This window comes from Heptranchias perlo, chromosome 11, assembly GCF_035084215.1.
Source record: "Heptranchias perlo isolate sHepPer1 chromosome 11, sHepPer1.hap1, whole genome shotgun sequence".
Taxonomy (NCBI): domain Eukaryota; kingdom Metazoa; phylum Chordata; class Chondrichthyes; order Hexanchiformes; family Hexanchidae; genus Heptranchias; species Heptranchias perlo.
In genome coordinates, this window is record NC_090335.1 from 73,803,528 (window position 1) to 73,828,741 (window position 25,214).

At 46.9% G+C, this 25,214-nt stretch overlaps 1 protein-coding gene across 1 annotated transcript; it reads right to left on the bottom strand.

The window, feature by feature from the left end:
• Nucleotides 1-625: 625 nt before the first annotated feature.
• Nucleotides 626-24,691, bottom strand: chodl (chondrolectin). The gene is made up of 7 exons (XM_067992247.1): nucleotides 24,601-24,691; nucleotides 20,168-20,486; nucleotides 15,335-15,492; nucleotides 13,564-13,611; nucleotides 5,103-5,198; nucleotides 2,611-2,713; nucleotides 626-710 (listed from the first exon to the last, which is right to left on the bottom strand). Exons 1-7 carry the CDS (start codon nucleotides 24,689-24,691, stop codon nucleotides 626-628), a joined length of 900 nt encoding a protein of 299 aa, XP_067848348.1.
• Between the last annotated feature and the right edge of the window lie 523 nt (nucleotides 24,692-25,214).

Sequence of the window (25,214 nt, forward strand, 5' to 3'; positions counted from 1 at the left end):
AGAGTGGGGTAATCGGGCTTTCTCTTTCCACTTTCTGTTGGTCACGGTTGACTCTTGTGTCCAGGGTCCGTCACCGTGGCTCCTTCACTAGAAACTTGACGTTGAAGCGATGATAATTTATTTTAAACCCATTCCTTGCTGCTAATTCGGGAGGAATGATTTTTTTTGCCCCATCCCATCCCCACTCCCCCCAAAAAGTTTTCAAACCCCTAAGCAGTCCCGTTCTCTGCCGGCACCTTCAGTCCAGAACTTAGGCCAGTCCCTCGCTTTCTTCCGCCTCTTATATTTGCACAGAGTGTTGTGTGAAGACGCTGCTCATTGGCTACCTTTGCCACTCCCCACCGCCTATTATTCTCTTATTAGTCTCTTCCACTTTTCCTGAAGTCCATCCCGAACGCAGCCGCAAAAAAAAAAAGTGACAAGAGGAAGGGGTGGGGGGGGGGGGATTTTTTTTTTTCATTTCTTCCGAAGGTCCTGGTTGGTGTTCCTGATCCTTTCTCAAACCCGACTTGCCGCTGCTGCGCGCATTCTTTCGGAGGTCTGTGACGGACGGTTGGGGTTGGGTGCGTGTTGCTGTGATCACTGCTCGTCTCCTTTCCGCGGGTTGAGTCCGGCCTGCGGGTTACTAAACGTCGGCCAGGTTCTCTTTCTTCGGAGCTGGGGATATCCAGAGAGTCGACTCGTTCGGGCTGCTCTTTGTTCGCTCTTTGCTGAGAGCAATGGAGAAAAACAAAGCCTTCGTTAACGGTACGACCTACCAGTTAGCAAATCCAATTTCTGCAGTGCCATCCAATAATAAGAAGCGGTCACTGAGTTGAGAACCAAGTAGCTACCAGCACCTGCTGTCTCTACATTGCCTGATCTCAGCAGCATTGAGCAGCACCAACCAGTGGGAAGTTCTTTCCCTACCATGTAGCACAGAGAGGCCAGATAGGGGACAAAGTAGAACAAATCTCACCCTTGTCTAAAAGAATAGACAGGACAAAGCAGCCCACTTGATTGGCACCCCATCCACCCTAAACATTCATTCCCTTCACCACCGGCGCACAGTGGCTGCAGTGTGTACCATCCACAGGATGCAGCAACTCGCCAAGGCTTCTTCGACAGCACCTCCCAAACCCGCGGCCTCTACCACCTAGAAGGACAAGAGCAGCAGGCACATGGGAACAACACCACCTGCACGTTCCTCTCCAAGTCACACACCATCCCGACTTGGAAATATATCGCCGTTCCTTCATCGTCACTGGGTCAAAATCCTGGAACTCCCTTCCTAACAGCACTGTGGGAGAACCGTCACCACACGGACTGCAGCGGTTCAAGAAGGCAGCTCACCACCACCTTCTCAAGGGCAATTAGGGATGGGCAATAAATGCCGGCCTTGCCAGCGACGCCCACATCCCATGAGCGAATAAAAAAAATATGGACACACCTGTCTTGTGGAATGCCACTCTGCACATTCATCTCTGGGACTTGGGTTTGAATCTGGCCCAGGCCAACATGAAGGGAATCTTCTCCCTCTATACCCACTACAAAGGTTTGAAGTGTCAGATTTAGATCCGAGGCCCACAGCACAACATTTACCACATCTTTTGCCACACAATGGACACAAAATTGGTAACTTTGCTCAAAAAGGTCACTAGCATTCTGCGATGTAAAAGGTCACAATGGTCCAATAGACTGAGCTCTTCTGAAGTTGGAGCTGGGGGACAGGGCCGAGGTAACCTTTGCCACATTTAACTGTGCTAAACCTGACCTGGGAGTGCCCGATGCTGACACTGGGGTATCTCTAATCTATAGCTGCCCAGCTCCAACACTCTCTGGCGCGTAATTTTGACCTTGTGCGATAGTGTAAAGGGGGCGATAGTGAATTAACAGCCCGTTCTACATCACTCCTCGTTTTTATTTCTACTGAAGTCAACGGGGAATGAAAACCAGGAGAGATGTAAAACAGGCTGCCGATTCGCTATCACCCACTTTGCACTATCGCACAAAGTCAAAATTACATGACGGTCTTCATCAGCGAAAATTCATCACAAATGGTATTAGCTGTGGCTCAGTTGGTCGCACTCTCACCTCTGCGTCAGAAGGTTGTGGATTCAAGTTCCACTCCAGAGACTTGAGCACAAAATCTAGGCTGACACTCCAGTGCAGCACTGAGGGAGTGCGACACTGTCGGAGGGGCCGACTCGGATGAGATGTTAAATCAAGGCCCCGTCTGCCCTCTCAGGTGGATGTAAAAGATCCCACGGCCACTATTTTGAAGAAGAGAGGGGGAGTTCTCCCTGGTGTCCTGGCCAAGATTTATCCCTCAACCAACATCACTAAAAATAGATTATCTGGTCATTTATCACATTGCTGTTTGTGGGACCTTGCTGTGCCCAAATTGGCTGCTACATTACAACAGTGACTACACTTCAAAAAGTACTTAATTGGCTGTAAAAATGCTTTGGGACATCCTGAGGTCATGAAAGGAGATATATAAATGCAAATCTTTCTTTCAAATAAAAAGATTTACACCAGAATGAAATCTGACCCTAGCCCCCCCATCCACCCAGAACCTGAGATGTGCAGCCCCGGCGAGAACATTATAAACCGTTGTAACTCATGTACCTTCGGCTCAGCATTTGGAAGCAGCAGGTTACCAGTGCAACCATCAGCAACAACAGCAGTGGAATTGTGGGGATGATGACATACACCACATTGGGCATCACCCCTGGAAGAAACAAGAACATTGTGTAAAGAAATCCCTTCAAGTCATGGAACCTACAAGACTACGAAAGGGGCAAGTTCTTTCTTTCCCCCTTTCTTTTCCCGTCCTCTCCTGATGCTGCCAACTCTTGCTAAGCCAAAGTTCGACAGCCACTGTCTGTCCTGTTACTTTTTCACGTGAGCTTAGACAGCATCTATCAGAGGGCTGCCCAACTATGAAGGCTATCCAGACCAAGCCCGATCCCATCTTCATCTGATGTCTATACTTGGGCACTTTCTAGCAAGAGTCACTGACAGGAGTAGAAACCCTGGATGATTCCTTCCCTTCCATAGCCCAGAGGCACTGAGACCGATGACAGCCCCCCTAACCAGTGCCCAGACTGAGATCAGCCAACTTAGAACAGTCCAGGGATTGAACCTTCCTGATCTTTGTGACCGAGTTCCATACTGGACAATGCGTTTACTGATTTAGCCATTGGAGGAAAGCTAAATCTTTGTGTTGTGCTTCAATTAAACCCTTTACCCCAGGGTTGGTTGGGAGCCAGCACTGGAACCATTTCCGTTTATATATTTGGAAACGTAGCGGCTGTCGTTCACCTCCATGTCCATGGACCAGTACAGCTTCAAATGAATTACATAGAATGTACAGCACAGAAATAGGCCATTCGGCCCAACTGGTCCATGCCGGTGTTTATGCTCCACACGAGTCTCATCCCACCCTATTTCAATAGGGAATTCCTTTAGGGAATTCAGGAGAAACTTCTTTACCCAAACAGTGGTAAGATTGTGGAACGTGCCACCACAAGGAGTAGTTGAGACAAATAACATAGATGCATTTAAGGGGAAGTTGGATAAGCACACGAGGGACAAAGGAATAGAAGGCTGTCCTGATAGGGTTAGATGAAGTAGCGAGGAAGAAGTCTCATGTGGAGCATAAATGCCAGCATAGACCAGCTGAGCCGAATGGTCTGTTCTGTGCCGTAGTTTCGATGTAACTCGATGTACTACATCTAACCCTATCAGCATATCCTTCTATTCCTTCCTCCCCCACATGTTTATCTAGCTTCGCCTTAAATGCATCTATGCTATTCGCCTCATTTACTCCTTGTGGTAGCAAATTCCACATTCTAACCACTCTCTGGGTAAAGAAGTTTCTCCTGAATTCCTTATTGGATTTATTAGTGACTATCTTATATTTATGGCCCCTAGTTCTGGACTCCCCCACGAATGGAAACATCTTCTCTACGTCAACCCTATCAAACCCTTTCATAATTTTAAAGACCTCTATCAGGTCACCCCTCAGTCTTCTCTTTTCCAGAGAAAAGATCCCCAGCCTGTTCAGTCTTCCCTGATAGGTATAACCTCTCAGTTCAGATATAACTTAGTAAATCTTTTTTGCACCTTCTCCAGTGCCTCTATATCATTTTAAAAATATGGAAACCAGAACTGTGCACAGTATGCCAAGTGTGGTCTAACCAAGATTCTATACAAGTTTAACATAACTTCCCTACTTTTCAATTTTATCCCTCTAGAAATGAACCCCAGAGCTTGATTTGCCTTTTTTTTGGCCTTATTAACCTGTGTCGCTACTATTAGTGATTTGTGTATCTGTACCCCCAGATCCCTCTGCTCCTCCAACTCATTTGGACTCTTATTATGCATGCAGTATGTGCTTCCTTATTCTTCCTACCAAAATCTACCACCTCACACTTATCAATATTGAAATACATTTGATAATTACACACCCATTCTGCAAGTTCATTAATGTCTTCCTGTATTTTGTTGCAGTCCTCCTCGGTATTAACTATACCCCCGAATTTGGTGTCGTCCGCAAATTTTGAAATCGTATTTCTGATTCCCGAGTCCAAATTGTTTATGTAAATGGTGAACAACAGTGGTCCCAACACCGATCCCTGTGGAACACCACTTCCCACCTTTTGCCAGTCTGAGTAACTACCATTAACCCCTAATCTCTGTTTTCTGTTTTGTAGCCAGCTTGCTATCCATTCTGCTACCTGTCCCCTGACTCCACATGCTCTGACCTTAGTCATGGGTCTATAATGACTGCAAATAAAGTAGGGATTATGGCTCCAATACATTATGCTACACAACAGTAGCAACAAAATTCCATGATTATCCATTCAGTTGGGTAGAGGCAAGGGGGCAGATTCTGACTTTGTGCGATAATGTAAAACAGGTGATAATGAATCGGCAGGCCGTTCTACATCTCTCCCGATTTTTATTTTGGAGATGGGCGAGCTGCCTGCGGAGGCCCGAGGCCCAATTGCCTCCTGTTGAAGCGAGAAAAGGGCCCAGATGAATTTTTAGCCCATTGATGTCTAAACTCCCCCCAAAAGAATTCTAATCACACAATTATTGATGGCAGAAATTACCTGATGATTCTGTCACGACCAAGTGATGATGTTTATCGTCAGAATTACTGGGAGGGTGGACTTTGACTTCTGGCCCCGTGGAAACATTTTCTGAAACTGCTGGAGGATAGAATCACTGTCACTTTCTTTTTACACAATGGTTTCCAGCAGGTAATCATGATCACAAAGGAACCAACTCGAAAATCAGTTCCCAAGGCCGAAACTCGGTGACAAATGGAACAGAGCTCGGTTCCACCAGCGTTTCTTTAAAAATTCAACCTCGGATGTGGGCATCGCTGGCAAGGCTGGCGTTTATTGCCCATTCCTTGGGAAGGTGGTGGTGGTGGTGGGCCATCTTCTTAATACGACTAGAGTAGCTTGCTAGGCTACTTCAGAGGGCAGTGAAGAGTCAACCACATTGGTGTGGAGTCACGTATAGGCACAGGCCGTGTCAGGGTGGCAGGTAAACCAGTTGTTGTTTTACAACAATCCAACAGCTTCACGGTCACTTTTACTGATACCAGCTTTTTATTTTAAACTTGAATTCAAATTCTCAAACTGCCATGGTGGGATTTGAACTCACACTTTGTGGATTAATTAGTCCAGGGCCTCTGGATTACTAGGTCCACTAACACAACCACTGCACCATTTCCTGGGTCTTTCCATTTTCCAATGGCTGGATCTTCCCCAGGAATGATGCCCATTCCAACCTAATATGAATTCTTGGCAGCCCATCCACCACCATAAACACTCACTCCCTCCACCACCGGCTCACCGCAGCTGCAGTGTGTGGACCATCCACAGGATGCACTGCAGCAACTCACAAAGGCTTCTTGGGCAGCACCTCCCAAACCTGCGACCTCTACCACCTAGAAGGGCAAGGGCAGCAGGCACGTGGGAACAACACCATCACCACCAAGTTCCCCTCCATGTCACACACCATCCTGATTTGGACATACATCACCTGTTCCTTCATCATCGCTGGGTCAAAATCATGGAACTCCCTACCTAACAGCACTGTGGGAGAACGTTCACTACACCAGACTGCAGCAGTTCAAGAAGGGCCACAGTTTAAAAATAAGGGGTCGCCCATTTAAGACGGAGATGAGGAGGAGCTTTTTCTCTCAGAGGGTCGTGAGTCTGTGGAACTCCCTTCCCCAGAGAGCGGTGGAGGCAGGGTCATTGAATATTTTTAAGGCTGAGTTAGATAGATTCCTGATTAACAAGGGAGTCAAAGGTTATAGTAGGTAGACGGGAAAGTAGGGTTGAGGTCACAATCAGATCAGCCATGATCTTATCAAATGGCACAACAGGCTCGAGGGGCCGAATGACCTACTCCTGCTCTTAATTCGTACGAAGGCCCAACATCACCTTCTCAAGGGCAATTAGGGATGGGCAATAAATGCCAGCCTTGCCAGCGATGCCCACATCCTGAGAATGAATAAAAGAGCTGGCAAGAGTTCTGTTGATTACCTTGAATCTGATTACCTTGTGAACCCCCGGGATCTGGAGACCCAATGGAATAAAGACAAGGAAGGTGCTGGCTCTCTATGCAGATACGGGGCATCTTAAACAGTCTCTGCACTCAGATTGAGTGGGGGTCATTTTAACTTTGGGCAAGAGTTCAGCCGCCCATTATACAAATCTCCCGATTATCATTTCCATTGAAGTCAAAATTAGTGTGTGTGCGTGCATGTTGTTTGTGTGTATGTATGCATGTGTATTGGTTCGTGTATGTGTATTGTTTGTATAAAAGTGCCTACGTACTGTCCTGCGTGTGAGGCTGAAAGAGGGAGAGAGAGTGTCAAATTGATTATTTTTTTTATTCGTTCATGGGATGTGGGCGTCACTGACAGGGCCGGCATTTATTGCCCTTCCCTAATTGCCCTCGAGAAGGTGGTGGTGAGCCGCCTCCTTGAACAACTGAGTGGTTTGGTAGGCCATTTCAGAGGGCAATTAAGAATCAACCACATTGCCGTGGGTCTGGAGTCACATATAGGCCAGACCGGGTAAGGGCGGCAGGTTTCCTTCCCTAAAGGACATTAGTGAACCAGATGGGTTTTTACAACAATCCAGTAGTTTCATGGCCGCCATTACTGATGCTAGATTTTTTTTTTATTCCAGATCTTTTTTATTTAGAAAGTTGAATTTTAAATTCCCTAGCTGCCATGGTGGGATTTGAACTCATGACTCCAAGAATATTAGTCCAGTGCTTCGGGATTATTAGTCCTAGTAACATAACCACTATGCTACCGTACCGAACCGATTGACCTTTAAAAGAATTAACGAACACCACTGTACAGTACAATACATTTATAAAAAGTATCTGGATCAGTAACTATACGGCTTGGCTGGCTGTGCACCTTAACCATGAAATGAATTACTGGCTGTGTGTGAATTATGTCAAGTCCTGCCAGAGCACCTAATGTTTTCAGAAAAGTCGATTTTTCTCTTTTGATAGAGGGACAAGTGCCAACTGAAAGTGTGTTACACACGGTTTGGGAGGTACAAGACAGGTGTAGGAATATCGTCCAAGCCCCAACAGTGTACATGAGCTCTGATCTCACCAGCCAGCAATGGTTCTGGTTGCTGTGTGCCGCAAAGGTGCATCGTCACTCGGTCTAAATCCTGCAACTCCCAAACCTAACAGCACTGTGGGAGAACCTTCACCACACGGACTGCAGCGGTTCAAGAAGGCGGCTCACCACCACCTTCTCAAGGGCAACTAGGGATGGGCAATAAATGCTGGCCTTGCCAGCGATGCCCACCTCCCAAAGAATTAATTTTTTTAAAAACATGGGATAGCGAAGAGTTCTGCTTATAGTGAATTCTTAACCGTGTCCTGTATGCTTGTTTATGATATCCTGACCAGGGTAACTCCTAACCCAATGTTTTTATCCCCCTTAGTTCCTTTTGTGAAGAGTTTGGCTTGTACTGGGCTATAGTTGGGGACTGCTGGCGAAGTGGTCCTTCCTCAGAGGCCAATTAAAGCAACCCTACCATCACATTCACTGAGGTCACTGAACTCAGCAGTGCCTTGTTGGGTAAGGGTACTAAAGGATATGGAGCTAAGGCGGGTAAATGGAGTTGAGGTACAGATCAGCCATGATCTCACTGAATGGTGGAGCAGGTTCGAGGGGCCGAATGGCCTACTCCTGTTGCTAATGTTCCAACGTCCATGGGTTGAACTTGGGTCCTTCTGCTCTGACTGGCTCACTTCCACCCCACAGGCACCTTCACCCATTGAGATATGGGGAGGGGGGGAAGTTTCCCCCTCTTTAGTCAAGAATTTTTATATCACTGCTAAAAGTTGCCATTTTCACCAACAGATGGATGAAATTGTGCTGTGCGATATTCGAATACGTTAACATGGTCCAGTGAAATTCCACTGTCTGCTATTTTGGCAACTATATTTTTGTCCGGTAATGCTCCTGTAAAGGTCGTTGGGACATTTTACTACATTAAAGGCGCTATATAAATGCAAGTTGTTGTTGGTATTAACCCATTTAAAATAAACGTGTTTGTTAAAATATTGGACAGAAGAGTTTCATGCAAACTCCATCATCTTTTATTACTAGTATCACACAGAAAAGATTTCAACCCACAAATGCCCACAACTGGACTTTCATCACACTAAGATGCTGTCTTCCCTGTGTAAATGGGGGGTTAGCAGCATAAGGAGCATTTTGACCCAGAGTTCATCCAAATCATTAAACAGCTACCTGAGTAACAAGGCAGTAAACTACCATGACGGGCTGCTAAAGATGATGACTCAATGGAGTGAGATCGTGGCTGTGGAATCGGTGGGGGAGGAAACACTGGTATCAAGAAGCTGCAGTGAGGAAAGTGTCAGGATAGACTGTAGACCAATATCACAGGATGGTACATGTACAGCAAGCCCAGGATAGACTGTAGACCAATATCACAGGATGGTACATGTACCGCAAGCCCAGGATAGACTGTAGACCAATATCACAGGATGGTACATGTACAGCAAGCCCAGGATAGACTGTAGACCAATATCACAGGACGGTACATGTACAGCAAGCCCAGGATAGACTGTAGACCAGTATCACAGGATGGTACATGTACAGCAAGCCCAGGATAGACAGTAGACCAATATCACAGGATGGTACATGTACAGCAAGCCCAGGATAAACTGTAGACCAGTATCACAGGATGGTACATGTACAGCAAGCCCAGGATAGACTGTAGACCAGTATCACAGGATGGTACATGTACAGCAAGCCCAGGATAGACTGTAGACCAATATCACAGGATGGTACATGTACAGCAAGCCCAGGATAGACTGTAGACCAATATCACAGGATGGTACATGTACAGCAAGCCCAGGATAGACTGTAGACCAGTATCACAGGATGGTACATGTACAGCAAGCCCAGAATAGACTGTAGACCAGTATCACAGGATGGTACATGTACAGCAAGCCCAGGATAGACTGTAGACCAGTATCACAGGATGGTACATGTACTGCAAGCCCAGGATAGACTGTAGACCAGTATCACAGGATGGTTTTATTTTTTTTATTCGTTCACGGGATGTGGGCGTCGCTGGCAAGGCCGGCATTTATTGCCCATCCCTAATTGCCCTTGAGAAGGTGGTGGTGAGCCGCCTTCTTGAACCGCTGCAGTCCGTGTGGTGAAGGTTCTCCCACAGTGCTGTTAGGAAGGGAGTTCCAGGATTTTGACCCAGCGACAATGAAGGAACGGCGATATATTTCCAAGTCGGGATGGTGTGTGACTTGGAGGGGAACGTGCAGGTGGTGTTGTTCCCATGCGCCTGCTGCCCTTGTCCTTCTAGGTGGTAGAGGTCGCGGGTTTGGGAGGTGCTGTCGAAGAAGCCTTGGCGAGTTGCTGCAGTGCATCCTGTGGATGGTGCACACTGCAGCCACAGTGCGCCGGTGGTGAAGGGAGTGAATGTTTAGGGTGGTGGATGGGGTGCCAAACAAGCGGGCTGCTTTATCTTGGATGGTGTCGAGCTTCTTGAGTGTTGTTGGAGCTGCACTCATCCAGGCAAGTGGAGAGTATTCCATCACACTCCTGACTTGTGCCTTGTTGATGGTGGAAAGGCTTTGGGGAGTCAGGAGGTGAGTCACTCGCCGCAGAATACCCAGCCTCTGACCTGCTCTCGTAGCCACAGTATTTATATGGCTGGTCCAGTTAAGTTTCTGGTCAATGGTGACCCCCAGGATGTTGATGGTGGGGGATTCGGCGATGGTAATGCCGTTGAATGTCAAGGGGAGGTGGTTAGACTCTCTCATGTTGGAGATGGTCATTGCCTGGCACTTATCTGGCGCGAATGTTACTTGCCACTTATCAGCCCAAGCCTGGATGTTGTCCAGGTCTTGCTGCATGCGGGCTCGGACTGCTTCATTATCTGAGGGGTTGCGAATTGAACTGAACACTGTGCAGTCATCAGCGAACATCCCCATTTCTGACCTTATGATGGAGGGAAGGTCATTGATGAAGCAGCTGAAGATGGTTGGGCCTAGGACACTGCCCTGAGGAACTCCTGCAGCAATGCCCTGGGGCTGAGATGCTTGGCCTCCAACAACCACTACCATCTTCCTTTGTGCCAGGTATGACTCCAGCCACTGGAGAGTTTTCCCCCTGATTCCCATTGACTTCAATTTTACTAGGGCTCCTTGGTGCCACACTCGGTCAAATGCTACCTTGATGTCAAGGGCAGTCACTCTCACCTCACCTCTGGAATTCAGCTCTTTTGTCCATGTTTGGACCAAGGCTGTAATGAGGTCTGGAGTCGAGTGGTCCTGGCGGAACCCAAACTGAGCATCGGTGAGCAGGTTATTGGTGAGTAAGTGCCGCTTGATAGCACTGTCGACGACACCTTCCATCACTTTGCTGATGATTGAGAGTAGACTGATGGGGCGGTAATTGGCCGGATTGGATTTGTCCTGCTTTTTGTGGACAGGACATACCTGGGCAATTTTCCACATTGTCGGGTGGATGCCAGTGTTGTAGCTGTACTGGAACAGCTTGGCTAGAGGCGCAGCTAGTTCTGGAGCACAAGTCTTCAGCACTACAGCTGGGATGTTGTCGGGGCCCATAGCCTTTGCTGTATCCAGTGCACTCAGCCGTTTCTTGATATCACGTGGAGTGAATCGAATTGGCCGAAGACTGGCTTCCGTTGATGGTGGGGATATTGGGAGGAGGCTGAGATGGATTATCCACTCAGCACTTCTGGCTGAAGATGGTTGCAAACGCTTCAGCCTTGTCTTTTGCAGTCACGTGCTGGACTCCGCCATCATTGAGAATGGGGATGTTTGCAGAGCCTCCTCCTCCCGTTAGTTGTTTAATTGTCCACCACCATTCATGACTGGATGTGGCAGGACTGCAGAGCATTGATCTGATCCGTTGGTTGTGGAATCGCTTAGCTCTGTCCATAGCATGTTGCTTCCGCTGTTTAGCATGCATGTAGTCCTGAGTTGTAGCTTCACCAGGTTGGCACCTCATTTTTAGGTACGCCTGGTGCTGCTCCTGGCATGCTCTTCTACACTCCTCATTGAACCAGGGTTGATCCCCTGGCTTGTTGGTAATGGTAGAGTGAGGAATATGCCGGGCCATGAGGTTACAGATTGTGCTGGAATACAATTCTGCTGCTGCTGATGGCCCACAGCGCCTCATGGATGCCCAGTTTTGAGCTGCTAGATCTGTTCTGAATCTATCCCATTTAGCACGGTGGTAGTGCCACACAACACGTTGGATGGTGTCCTCAGTGCGAAGACGGGATTTCATCTCCACGAGGACTGTGCGGTGGTCACTCCTACCAATACTGTCATGGACAGATGCATTTGTGACAGGTAGATTGGTGAGGACGAGTTCAAGTAAGTTTTTCCCTCGTGTTGGCTCGCTCACCACCTGCCGCAGGCCCAGTCTAGCAGCTATGTCCTTCAGGACTCGGCCAGCTCGGTCAGTAGTGGTGCTACCGAGCCACTCTTGGTGATGGACATTGAAGTCCCCCACCCAGAGTACATTTTGTGCCCTTGCTACCCTCAGTGCTTCCTCCAAGTGGTGTTCAACGTGGAGGAGGACTGATTCATCAGCTGAGGGAGGACGGTAGGTGGTAATCAGCAGGAGGTTTCCTGGCCCATGTTTGACCTGATGCCATGAGATTTCATGGGGTCCAGAGTCAATGTTGAGGACTCCCAGGGCCACTCCCTCCTGACTGTATATCACTGTACCACCACCTCTGGTGGGTCTGTCCTGCCGGTGGGACAGGACATACCCAGGGATGGTGATGGAAGAGTCCGGGACGTTGGCTGAAAGGTATGATTCTGTGAGTATGGCTATGTCAGGCTGTTGGTTGACTAGTCTGTGGGACAGCTCTCCCAATTTTGGCACAAGTCCCCAGATGTTAGTAAGGAGGACCTTGCAGGGTCGACTGGGCTTGGTGTTTTGCTGTTGTCGTGTCCGGTGCTTAGTGGTCCGATGCCGGGTGGTCCGTCCGGTTTTATTCTTATTATGACTTTTCGTAGCGAGATTTTTACAAATGGCTTGCTGGGCCATTTCAGAGGGCAATTAAGAATCAACCACATTGCTGTGGGTCTGGAGTCACATATAGGCCAGACCGGGTAAGGGCAGCAGGCTTCCTTCCCTAAAGGACATTAGTGAACCAGATGGGTTTTTACGACAATCCGGTAGTTTCATGGCCATCGTTACTGATACTAGTATTTTAATTCCAGATTTTAATTTTAATTAATTGAATTTAAATTCGCCAGCTGCCGTGGCGGGATTTGAACTCATGACTCTGGATTTTAGTCCAGGCCTCTGGATTACTAGCCCAGTAACATAACCACTATGCTACCGTACATGTACAGCAAGCCCAAGATAGACTGTAGACCAGTATCACAGGATGGTACATGTACAGCAAGCCCAGGATAGACTGTAGACCAGTATCACAGGATGGTACATGTACAGCAAGCCCAGGATAGACTGTAGACCAATATCACAGGATGGTTGGTACCTGTACAGCAAGCCCAGGATAGACTGTAGACCAATATCACAGGATGGTACATGTACAGCAAGCCCAGGATAGACTGTAGACCAATATCACAGGATGGTTGGTACCTGTACAGCAAGCCCAGGATAGACTGTAGACCAATATCACAGGATGGTTGGTACATGTACAGCAAGCCCAGGATAGACTGTAGACCAGTATCACAGGATGGTACATGTCCAGCAAGCCCAGGATAGATTGTAGACCAGTATCACAGGATGGTACCTGTACAGCAAGCCCAGGATAGACTGTAGACCAATATCACAGGATGGTACATGTACAGCAAGCCCAGGATAGACTGTAGACCAATATCACAGGATGGTACATGTACAGCAAGCCCAGGATAGACTGTAGACCAATATCACAGGATGGTACTTCTGTTAGCAAATGTCTGCAACTGAAGAAAGTAACTGAATGTGAGAGTAAATGAGCGCATTTCACTCACCGTAATCTGGTTCCGTGCGTTCCCCTAATTCTTGAACCAAGATGCTTTCTATCAACAGAAACAAAATGTTGACATGTAACATCGTTCCATCAACTGCATAGTATCACGAGGACGAGAAAAATCCCAGCACTTATTCACGTAAAAACTTTTCTCGGGGATCATGCCTTAGAAAAGTTTATACATCGCCAGCACGGGGAACTATTTAATGGCGGCATGAGAGTGCGAGCCTATTTTGACTCCTGATAATGGAGCAAGCAGTTCTTTGCTTTAGCACTGATGTCCATGGTGCGTGTGTGTGGAAGGAGAGGAGGGAGAGAGTCACTGGAGTAAAGCACTAGCAGAGAGGACACTTGCCTGGTTACGGATCCAGGACAGATTGTGGATTAGCCATCACGAACTGGTACCCACAACTGGGCATGAGCCCAGGACATATTTAGGCTGGTGCCCATATTTGGGTACATCAAGCCCGCAGAAGACCTAGACCAGCTGTCGCTGATACCCATACCTCGGTACGACAATCACACGATAGATTGTAGACTAGTTATCACACACTGGTCCCCACACCCACACCCAAGCCTAGTGCAGACTCAACTCTATCACAGACTGTCACTCCTGTTACTGTGTGACTGTCACTGAATATTGATTGACATGAGAGAATGAGCAATGGTGGCTGTGATATAAGTGGTTCGGCTTGCGTTAGTTTTAACGGGACTTACTGACATGCAGGTAGTTAGAGAGGTGGGTTATCATATGGGTACCGGTCTGTGATAGCTAGTCTAAAAGCCTATATAGCAGTCCAAGTGCTCCGTGCCACTGATATGGAGAGAGTAGAGAAGCTGGGATTGATCTGCTTAGAGCAGAGAAGGACGAGGGGAGATTTAATCAAGGTGTTCAAAATCATGAAGGTTTTTGATAGAGTAAATAAGGATAAACAGTTTCCACTGGCAGGAGGGTCAGTAACCAGAGGACACAGACTTAAAATAATTGGCAAAAGAACCAATGGGAGGTAAGGAGAAATTTTTTGTACTCAGCGAGTTGTTCTGATCTGGAATGCTCTGCCTGAAAGGGCGGTGGAAGCAGATTCAATAATAACCTTCAAAAGGAAATTGGATAAATACTTGAAAAGGAAAATTTGCAGGACTATGGGGAAAGAGCAGGAGAGCAGGACTAATTGGATAGCTCCATCAAAGAGCTAACAATGGGCACGGAGGGCCGAATGGCCTCCTTCTGTGCTGTATGATTCCAGGATGTGCCAAGTTCAAACAGAGGATTAATAATAGTAACATCATTATGTCACGTGTACCCAAAAACAATCTGCAGTTGGATACTGAAAAAAATTATTTCCAATGCATTGTGTATGTCAGAGATCCCATTATATAGAAGGTAAGTGTCTTTATAGATAACACTTGGTCCAAGTGATCTCCTGGACTGGTTTCGATCGCCTGAGGGGGTTCGGAGAGGAATTTTCCAGAGTAATTTTTTTCTTTTATTGGCCCTGGGTTTTTTTTTGCCTCTCCCAGGAGGTTATACGGCTGTGGGGGAGGGAGGAAGTGTCTAGTCAGGATACTCCAGCCATCATGGTGCGTGGGCCAGTCTTGATGGACCAGCTGGTCTTTTCCCTACCCGTCAATTCCGTGTGTTGGTATCATAATTATCAATATCGTAACTCGTTAAAAGGTCATCGCTCTGCACACAATGGGCAGAAGCGAAGCTCGACCAGTCCCACAATGGGGCCCCGATAGTAGCTTTCCCCACGGTGGGCCACTCATACCTGAGGCATACTTGCAGATGAAGTTGTGCTTCATGTTACACCTGTCGTCGTTCCACTGATACAGGTAGGGGCCCCCCAGCCCAGGCTGAGCCGTCAACTGATGGTACATCACCACGCAAGCCTCACTGCCACACGACGGCTCGTCTGTATACCAGTTCCTGGGGCGGCAGAAAGTAAAGTCAGTACGATCAAACGATTTCCAGTTAAATCCACAAGGGTTTTTTTTTTCTGTACCGTCCAATTGTGTGGTACAGAGTCATCGGGGCCAGTTTCGCGACCTCGTCTCAGTGGCCATTCTTCGAGCGAGGTCCGTTTGCTTTTTCACCAGAATGATACCGGGACTAAAAGGGTTAAATTATGAGGACAGGTTGCATAGACTAGGCTTGTATTCCCTCGAGAATAGAAGATTAAGGGGTGATCTAATTGAGGTGTTTAAGATGATTAAAGGAATTGATAAGGTAGATAGAGAGAAACTATTTCCTCTGGTGGGGAGAGCCCAGGACAAGGGGGTACAACCTTAAAATTAGTGCTGGGCCATTCAAGGGTGATGTCAGGAAGCACTTCTTCACACAAAGGGGAGTGGAAATCTGAAACTCTCTCCCCCAAAAAACTGTTGAGGCTGGGGGTCAATTGAAAATTCCAAAACTAAGATTGATAGATTTTTGTCAGGCGAGGGTATTAAGGGTTACGGAACCAAGGCGGGTAGATGGAGTTAAGATATAGATCAACCATGCTATAACTGAATGGCGGAACAGGCTCGAGAGGCTGAATGGCCTACCCCAGTTCCTAAGCACGGGGCCTTGGCAAGGATTGGAAAACGGCTCTTTGACCAAACAAGCCCGCTCCTGTTCTCCCCAGCATCTGCATCACTGTGCACACTTCCCAACAGGGATCGCTGGACTCCAATCAGGAGCAGAAACACTCTCTGATTTTAATCCCCGTTATCCCCAGGGGCATGGAAACCAATCGTCACACTCCAACTGCTTCCTCACCTGAGGTCAGCTAACTCAGAGCACGAACTGAACCCGGCCCATACTGGCCTATGTGACTGTCCAAAATATTCACCCATTAGGCCAGAGAAAAAAGCTACTATGGTCACCCTTTGCAAAGTAATTTCTTCCCCTTTTTTTGGGGAGGATGTCCCAGGTCCAGACACATTCACCAACTCAAGAGGACAGATAACGGTTCTGCAACCAGCCTCTAGGTAGGTCAGATGGCATCCACAAAACCTCTTCACTCTCTATGAAGCCCAAGAATTGAATACTGCTCCCATGGCATTATTTCAAAGAAGAGCAGGGGAATTCCCCCCGGTGACCTGGCCAATATTTATCCCTCAATCAACATCACGAAAAAACGATTATCTGGTCATTATCACTTTGTTGTTTGTGGGATCTTGCTGTGCGCAAATTAGCTGCCGTGTTTTGTACATTGCAACAGTGACTACATTTTAAAAGTATTTCATTGGCTGTAAAGCGTGTCCTGAGGTTATGAAAGGTGCTGCATAAATGCAAGTCTTTCTTTCTTATATGGGAAGGTTCCTCTTAAACCTCACTCGCACTCTTGGTCAAGACTCTCGACTGATAGAAGATCCTTCCCTCTCACCTCTAGCCTCCAATCTCTCTCTCCATCACAACATTTCTTGTCACTCTCTATTTTATCGATTCTACTCCGGGCCAGATTTGCTCTGAACTTTTCTTTCTTATTCATCTCAAACTCCTCCTCCCTGCAACCTGCAAAAGTTGAAATCAAAACTCATAGGAACATAGGAACAGGAGTAGGCCATTCAGCCCTCCGAGCCTGTTCTGCCATGCAAAGAGATCATGGCTGATCTGTATCTTAACTCCATCCACCCATCTTGGCTCCATATCCTTTAATACCCTTGGCTAGCAAAAATCTATCAATCTCAGATTTAAAATTATTAATTGAGCTAGCATCTACTGCTTTTTGTGGGAGAGAGTTCCACAATTCTATCGCCGTTTGTGCAAAGAAGTGTTTCCTAACTTCTCTCCTGAATGGCCTGGCTCTGATTTTAAGGTTATGTCCCCTTGACCTAAACCCCCCATCACCGGAAAAAGTTTCTCTCTACCTACTCTATCAATTTCTTTCAAAATCCTAAAAATCTCAATCAAATCACCCCTTAACCTTCTGTATCCCAGGGAATACAAGCCTAGTTTTATGTAATCTCTCCTCATAAGTTAACCCTTGGAGCCCTGGTAACATTCTGTTGAATTTGCGCTGCACTCCTTCCAAGGCCAATATATCCTTTCCAAGGTGTGGTGCCCAGAACTGTACACCAGTACTCCAGATGTGGTCTAACCAGGGCTTTGTACAGCTGTAGCAAAACTTCCTCCCCTTTATATTCTAGCCCTCTAGTAATAAAGGCTAACATTCCATTCGCCTTTTTGATTACTTTTTGTACCTGATCACTACATTTTAGTGATCTGTGTGCAAGGACCCCTAAATCTCTTTGGACCTCCACTGTTCCTAACTTTTCCCCATTTAAAAAATACTCGAATACAAAATGGATGACCTCACACTTATCTGTGTTGAAATCCATCTGCCACAGTTTTGCCCACTCACCTAATCTACCAATATCTCTTTGTAATTTTATGCTCCCGTCTACACCACTTACACCACACGGACTGCAGCGGTTCAAGAAGGCGGCTCACCACCACCTTCTCAAGGGCAATTAGGGATGGGCAATAAATGCTGGCCTCGCCAGCGACGCCCACATCCCATGAACGAATAAAAAAAACTATGTCACCAATCTTTGTGTCATCGACAAACTTGGATATTTGGCTCTATTGTGTTATCTAAGTCATTAATAAATATAGAGAATAGTTGAGGTCCCAGCACAGATCCCTGTGGGACACCACTAGTTACTTCCTTCCAATTCGAGTACATATCCATTATCCCTACTCTCTGTCTTTTACCGCCTAACCAATCTCCTAACCAAGTCAATAATTTGTCTTCAATTCCATGAGCTTTAATTTTAACTAATAGTCTCTTATTTGGAACCTTATCAAATGCCTTCTGGAAGTCCATATAAACTACATCCATAGACATTCCCCTGTCTACTTCCTTAGTTATTTCCTCAAAAAATCCAATTATGTTCGTTAGACATGACCCACCCTTTACAAATCCACGTTGGCTCTCTTTAATCAGCTCAAATTTCTCTAAGTGCTCGGTCACTCTTTCCTTAATTATCGATTACAATAATTTCCCGACAACAGATGTTAGACTAACAGGTTTATAATTTCCTGTCTCATTGCACTGTCTCCAACTCCAACTCATTTTTTCCCCAGGACTTCAAAACTGTGGAATTCCTCATCTCCCTCGATCTTACCTCGTCTTACAATCTATTGAAACCCGAGCTCGCTATCACCTAACCTTTACATTTTTGATTAAACCCATATTTAACAAAAAGCTAAAACTGAAATTGCAACACTGGCTATTTAAAAAAATTGTAAAATAAAACTCTTAAGACCACCTGAAGCCACTATTTGGCTCTTGAGAGAACTGCTGGCTGCTCTTGGTGTGAAGGAGCCAATTATATAAAGATGAACAATAAGTGTTACATACACTATAAAGGACTTTGTGCTCTCACTCGACACTGCATGGTGCTGACTTATCCCGTACTCATCACCAGAGGGTGCTGTCTGCATTCTTATTGCTGCGATGTCATTGCAGCAACTGAGCGATGAGGCCCGTAATTCAGGGAGGTCGAAACTGCAGCCCCAGGACCACAACTGGCCTCCAAGGTAGGGTTACCAACTTTCCAGGATTGCCCTGGAGTCTCCAGGAATTAAAGATTAATCTACAGGGCACTGCTGCGAGAAAAATCATAGGGCCATTAAAAAATTATGTATTTTTCTCATTTTCTTTGAACTCTTTCATTTATTAGTTATAAAAACTTTGGAGATGGGGGGGGGGAAAAAAGGCTGTTTGGCTGGGCGAGGCGGTTGGAGGCCATGTGATGAAACCTCCAGGAATACGTCGAAGCAGAGTTGGCAACCCTAACCCCAAAGGCCAGAGACTCCGTTCCTGGCACCAAACAACACATCATCCATCAGAACCAGGCAATTCTGAGGAAACATTACTCCCCAGATGTTTTTCCAGCTGCTTTCAGGCTGGTGCATTGTTTGATTCAGCTTCCATTCACATCACCAAACTCGGCTGCTTATCCCAGCAGCAGAATCTCACACCAAATGTTTTCTTGTGGTTTGCTAATGCTGCCACTGGGTTAACATAGATCCCAGGAGCTGGCCCACGGGCACTGATTTCACAGATTACTAACTAAGCAAATGCCAGGCGTTCGAAATTATAAGGGGTTTTGATAGAGTAAATAGGGAGAAACCGTTTCCACTGGCAGGAGGGTCGGTAACCAGAGGACACAGATTTAAGGTGATCGGCAAAAGAACCAGGGGGGAGATGACTAGAAATCTTTTTACGCAGCGAGTCATTATAATCTGGAACACACTGCCTGAAAGGGCGGTGGAAGCAGATTCAATAGGAACTTTCAAAAGGGAATTGGATAAATACTTGAAGAGGAAAAATCTGCAGGGCTACGGGAAAAGAGTAGGGGGAGTGGGACTAATTGGATAGCTCTTTCAAAGAGCCGGCACAGGCACGATGGGCCGAATGGCCTCCTTCTGTTTGCTGTAATGTTCTATGATTAAAAGTAGCTTATCTCTGATCGACCGGCAATAAATAATATACAAGGGGAACACACTGAGGTGTTTTACAATGTTAAAGGCGCTATACAGAATCAAGCTCTTGTTATTGCTACAGGAAGTAGTTGCTGCAGTCGTGATCCAGCAGCTCTGCCTTTACCTGAACTTTGCCGCACTTCCGTCCGTCCACCTGTAGAGGTCAGGACAGCCGTTGAATGAGGTGTGAAACTGGCCCTCACCACTCCGCCGCAAGCCAATCCAGAAATCTCCGTCCGAAATCCCGGAGCCCGACTTGGTCAGGTCCTGCAAAAGATTCTCGATCAGCTTTTGCTCGGTGGCTGACCGGACGCTGACCAGGGCTCCCCCGTCGATCTCGCAGGCCTGGTTCGCCTCCTTGAAACCGATGCGTCTGCTCAGGTCCTGAAAGTAGGCGATCTTGTAGCAGGGGTATTCTGGGCCGCCGTAACACACTGTCTGACCTGCAAGGAAGACAATTCCGACCTCGTGAGCCTCCTCTCCGAGCAACGCAAAAAAAAAATGCTTTTTTCGGGGGTGTTGATGCTAGCTGTGGCTCGGTGGGTCGCCTCTGGGTTGAAAGGTCACGGGTTCAAGTCCCACTCCCGAGACTTGAACGCAAAACGTAGGCCGGCGCTCCCAGTTTCCGACGGTGCTGCTTTAAAGCTGGCAGCTAGCCGCTTGAGGTCACACCGATCACAAAATCAGGGCGTCCACCTCTGGGCTTAAAGGGTGAGTGTGTGCAGGAGGGACGTCTCAATCAAGCCCTGTCTTTACTTTGCCTTAACTCTCTTGATATCCGCACACGTGCACTTTCTAGCAAGACTAACAGGACAGCAATCAGGAGCAGGATCCCGGGCCGATCTCCAGCTCAGGAACGCTGAGACCAGGTGTGACCCCCCCCACCTCCCCTCTCCGCATCCACAGCTGGGATCGGTTAACTTGACACAGACTGCTACAACCAACAACTGGCATTTATATAGCGCCTTTAACATGGAGAAACGTCCCAAGGTGCTTTCACAGGAGCGTAATCAGAAATAAATGGATGCTGAGCCAAAGAAGAAGGAGATGTTAGGAGGAGTGACCAAAAGCTCGGTCAAAGAGACGGGCATTAGGTGGCACGCTCACTTCCCAGCCAGAAGGTCGCGGGTTCTAAGCCACATTCCAGGGACTTGAGCACATAATCTAGGCTGACATTTCAGTGCACTACTGCGGGAGTGCTGCCCTGTCGGAGGTGCGGCCTTTCGGACGAGATGCTAAACCGAGGCCCCGTCTGCCCTCTCAGATGGACGTAAAAGATCCCATGGCACTAATTTGAAGAAGAGCAGGGGAGTTCTCCCCGGCGTCCTGGCCGATATTTATCCCTCAACCAGCATCACTAAAACAAATTACCTGGTCATTTATCTCATTGCTGTTTGTGGGATCTTGCTGTGCGCAAATTGGCTGCTGTGTTCCCTACATTACAATAGTGAGCACACTTCAATAGTACTTCATTGACTGTAAAGTGCTTTGTACAGTCGCCTCTTTAACCAAACTTTTCTGTTCATTTTTCCTCCAGTTTGTCTCTCGCCTCCCAAAGGTACTAACCCCTCTAGGTCTTGTATAGGTTCAGACAGCCTTCACTAACCTCATCCCAATCGCTGTTCTCCATGTATCAGCCTAAAAGGTGAGTATTGACAGCCAATTCAACAGTGGGCAGGATTTTTTTTGTGTATTCATTCTCGGGATACGGGCGTCGGCTGGCAAGGCCGGCATTTATTGCCCATCCCCAGTTGCCCTGAGAAGGTGGTGGTGGGCCTTCCTCTTGAACCGCTGCGTTCCGTGAGTGTCGCGGTTTGATACAACTGAGTGGTTTGCTGGGCCAGTTCAGAGGACAGTTAAGGAATCAACCACGTCAGTGTGGGACTGGAATCGCATATTGGCCCAGACCGGGTAAGGATGGCAGGTTTCCTTCCCTCAAGGACTTTGGAGATCAATTTTCTGACCTCCAGCCCAGACAACAGGATGAGGGGTGGCATCAGCACCGAACCCGACCCTGTCCTCGATCAGCGTCCAAACACATGGCACTTTGTAGCAGGAGCGCGGACCATGGCTGATTTTTCCCTTCCCTTAACCCAGGAGCACTGAGGTTAACTGCAGTGGTTCAAATATTGGCCTGGGCTGACATCAGCTAACTCAGCGCAGACCAGGGACTGAACAACCAGGAACCTTCCCCATCTATATGGCCCAACTCTTTAGTGTCCCATTACTGGTAAATGTGATGTGCTATATTTCACAATAAATTACTCTGCAACGCAGCCAACTTCATAACTACTCTGTCTGCGCTCAGAACTAGCCATTAAAACACTGTAAAGTCAGGAACACTGCGATATAAATGTTAAATTGTTAAAGTGCTTTACTCAGTGACAGGAATTTTAAAAATTGCCAGCAGAAAATGATACATCTAGATACATCCAAATATGAACCCATGTCAAACTACAATCATTTTGAGCTTATATTATTTTCCCCTCGTAAGTCACAGTGACAGTTGAGAACAATTTCTTTCCAGTGAAAAGACCTGGCACATTTGCCGCCTCATTCTGTGACGGGCGAGGATGTAAATTACATTATATACCTCGATCCAAACAGCTGCTATTCCCCTATCAGGAGAGGGCTACTGAGAATAAAGGAAGGAGGAAGCCTCCGAAAGCTTGTGGAATTTAAAATAAATTTGTTGGACTATAACTTGGTGTTGTAAAATTGTTTACAATTGTCAACCCCAGTCCATCACCGGCATCTCCACATCAAGAATAAAGGAGGGACAGGGTGTGGATTGTAAACCCTTTTACAGTGAATCGTACACTCGCTAACAAAAATTAAAGAGGAAGGGAATGACAGCGAAAGCAGGAGAAAAGAAGAGATGTGAACTGTAAAGGAAATCGTGGAATATAAAGGAGTGGGTTTAGATGAAGTGAGTCATGTAGCATTTATCACATAGAAAAGAGACAGCAAGACTGAGACACAGATATAAACATGGGACATAGGAAGAAATGTACACATTGATAGTAAGATAGAGACACACACATACACACACACCCCCCCAGATAGTGACACTTCACCCAATAGTGACAGAGAGAAATGCACACACATATATAGTAAGATAAAGACACACACACACACACACACCCAGATAGTGACACTTCACCCAATAGTGACACAGAGAGAAACGTGCCCATATATAGTAAGGTAGAGACACACACACACACACACACCCAGATAGTGACACTTCACCCAATAGTGACAGAGAGAGAAATGCACACACATATATAGTAAGATAGAGACACACACATACACACACACCCCCAGATAGTGACACTTCACCCAATAGTGACAGAGAGAAATGCACACACATATATAGTAAGATAAAGACACACACACACACACACACACACAGATAGTGACACTTCACCCAATAGTGACACAGAGAGAAACGTGCCCATATATAGTAAGGTAGAGACACACCCAATAGTGACAGAGATAAATGCACACATTTATAGTAAGATAGCGACACACCCAATAGTGACACAGAGAGAAACGCACACTTTTATAGTAAGATACAGACACAGATGGTGACACAGAAAGAAATGGGGTTAGGCTCAAATGACCCCCACACACATGTGCAGAGAGATACATATACACAGAGGAGCACAGAGAGCTACACACAGATATAAATACACACACTCAGAGAGTTAGAGAGAGAGGGGCAGTACACGCAGGGAGTAATATTCTGAGTACACACCCGTAATTTTCCAACTGCGTTGCCGACAGATAGGGTTCGTTGTCCCCAGCATGAACTCAGAACATAAAAGACTTGCATTTATATAGCGCCTTTCACAACCACAGGACGTCCCAAAGTGCTTTACAGCCAATGAAGTACTTTTGAAGTGTAGTCACTGTTGTAAAGCAGCAGCCAATTTGTGCACAGCAAGATCCCACAAACAGCAATGTGACAACGACCAGATAATCTGTTTTAGTCATGTTGGTCGGGAGAATAAACATTGGCCAGGACACCGGGAAGAACTCCCCTGCTCTTCATCAAATAGTGCCATGGGATCTTTTACATCCAACTGAGAGAGCAGATAGGACCTCAGTTTAATGTCTCACCTGAAAGGTGGCACTTCCGATAGTGCAGCACCCCCTCAGTACTGGTACAAGGAGTGTCAGTCTAGATTATGGGTTCACATATCTGGAGTGGGACTTGCAACCTGCTGGCTCAGAGGCGGGAGTGCTACCACAAAGCCCACAGTTGACCTTAAGTATGACCAACCCCAGAGTAAGTCAGATAGATGGAAATACAAATACACACACACACGAGTAACACACACAGCCCACTAAACTAGAGGCTTGAAAGTCACACACATGCAAACTGATCGGGAGAGAGAGAAGAGGAGCTGAGATGGGAGCTCTCTCTGGGATCGCCCTGTGCTTTTCTACTTTGATCCCTCCCGCAACTTGCAACATGTCAACGCACTCAGACCCCGAGCCCGCTCCGTGTAAACAAACACACGTTATATGGATGAGGAGGAGGACAGTACTCACCGCTCAGAACCCGAGTGCCTGAGCCGCTGCCCAGGACTCCGCTCAACATCAGCACCAACATCCAACCGGCCAGCGCCCGGGGCGGAAACATCGGGGCAAGGAGCGGGAACGGGAGCCGCAAATAAAAAGGGGCGCAATGGAGCTCAGAGAACTCCGCAAAAAAGGGGCGCAATGGAACTCAGAACTCCGCAAATAAAAAGGGGCGCAATGGAACTCAGAGAACTCCGCAAATAAAAAGGGGCGCAATGGAACTCAGAGAACTCCGCAAATAAAAAGGGGCGCAATGGAACTCAGAGAACTCCGCAAATAAAAAGGGGCGCAATGGAACTCAGAGAACTCCGCAAAAAAGGGGCGCAATGGAACTCAGAGAACTCCGCAAATAAAAAGGGGCGCAATGGAACTCAGAACTCCGCAAAAGAGGGCGCAATGCAATTCAAGGTACCCACAAAGAAGGTACGCGCAAAATCAGGGCTCCTTGCAAAAAAAGAATGCAATGCAAATCAGGGTTCACACAAAAAAAGGACGCAATTTTAAATCAGGGTTCCTGCAAAAAAAAACCTGGATAATGCAAATTAGCGTTGCTGCAAAAATAAGGACTCAATACAAAATCATGG

Bases quoted from the DNA above. Each gene is read 5' to 3' on its own strand.
- chodl (XM_067992247.1), bottom strand. From the start codon at position 24,691: ATGTTTCCGCCCCGGGCGCTGGCCGGTTGGATGTTGGTGCTGATGTTG. The intron at 20,487-24,600 runs GTGAGTACTGTC...TCTTCCTTGCAG, and splicing joins AGGCACTCGGGTTCTGAGCG to GTCAGACAGTGTGTTACGGC. The intron at 13,612-15,334 runs GTATGAGTGGCC...TTCTGTTGATAG, and splicing joins CATCTGCAAGTATGCCTCAG to AAAGCATCTTGGTTCAAGAA.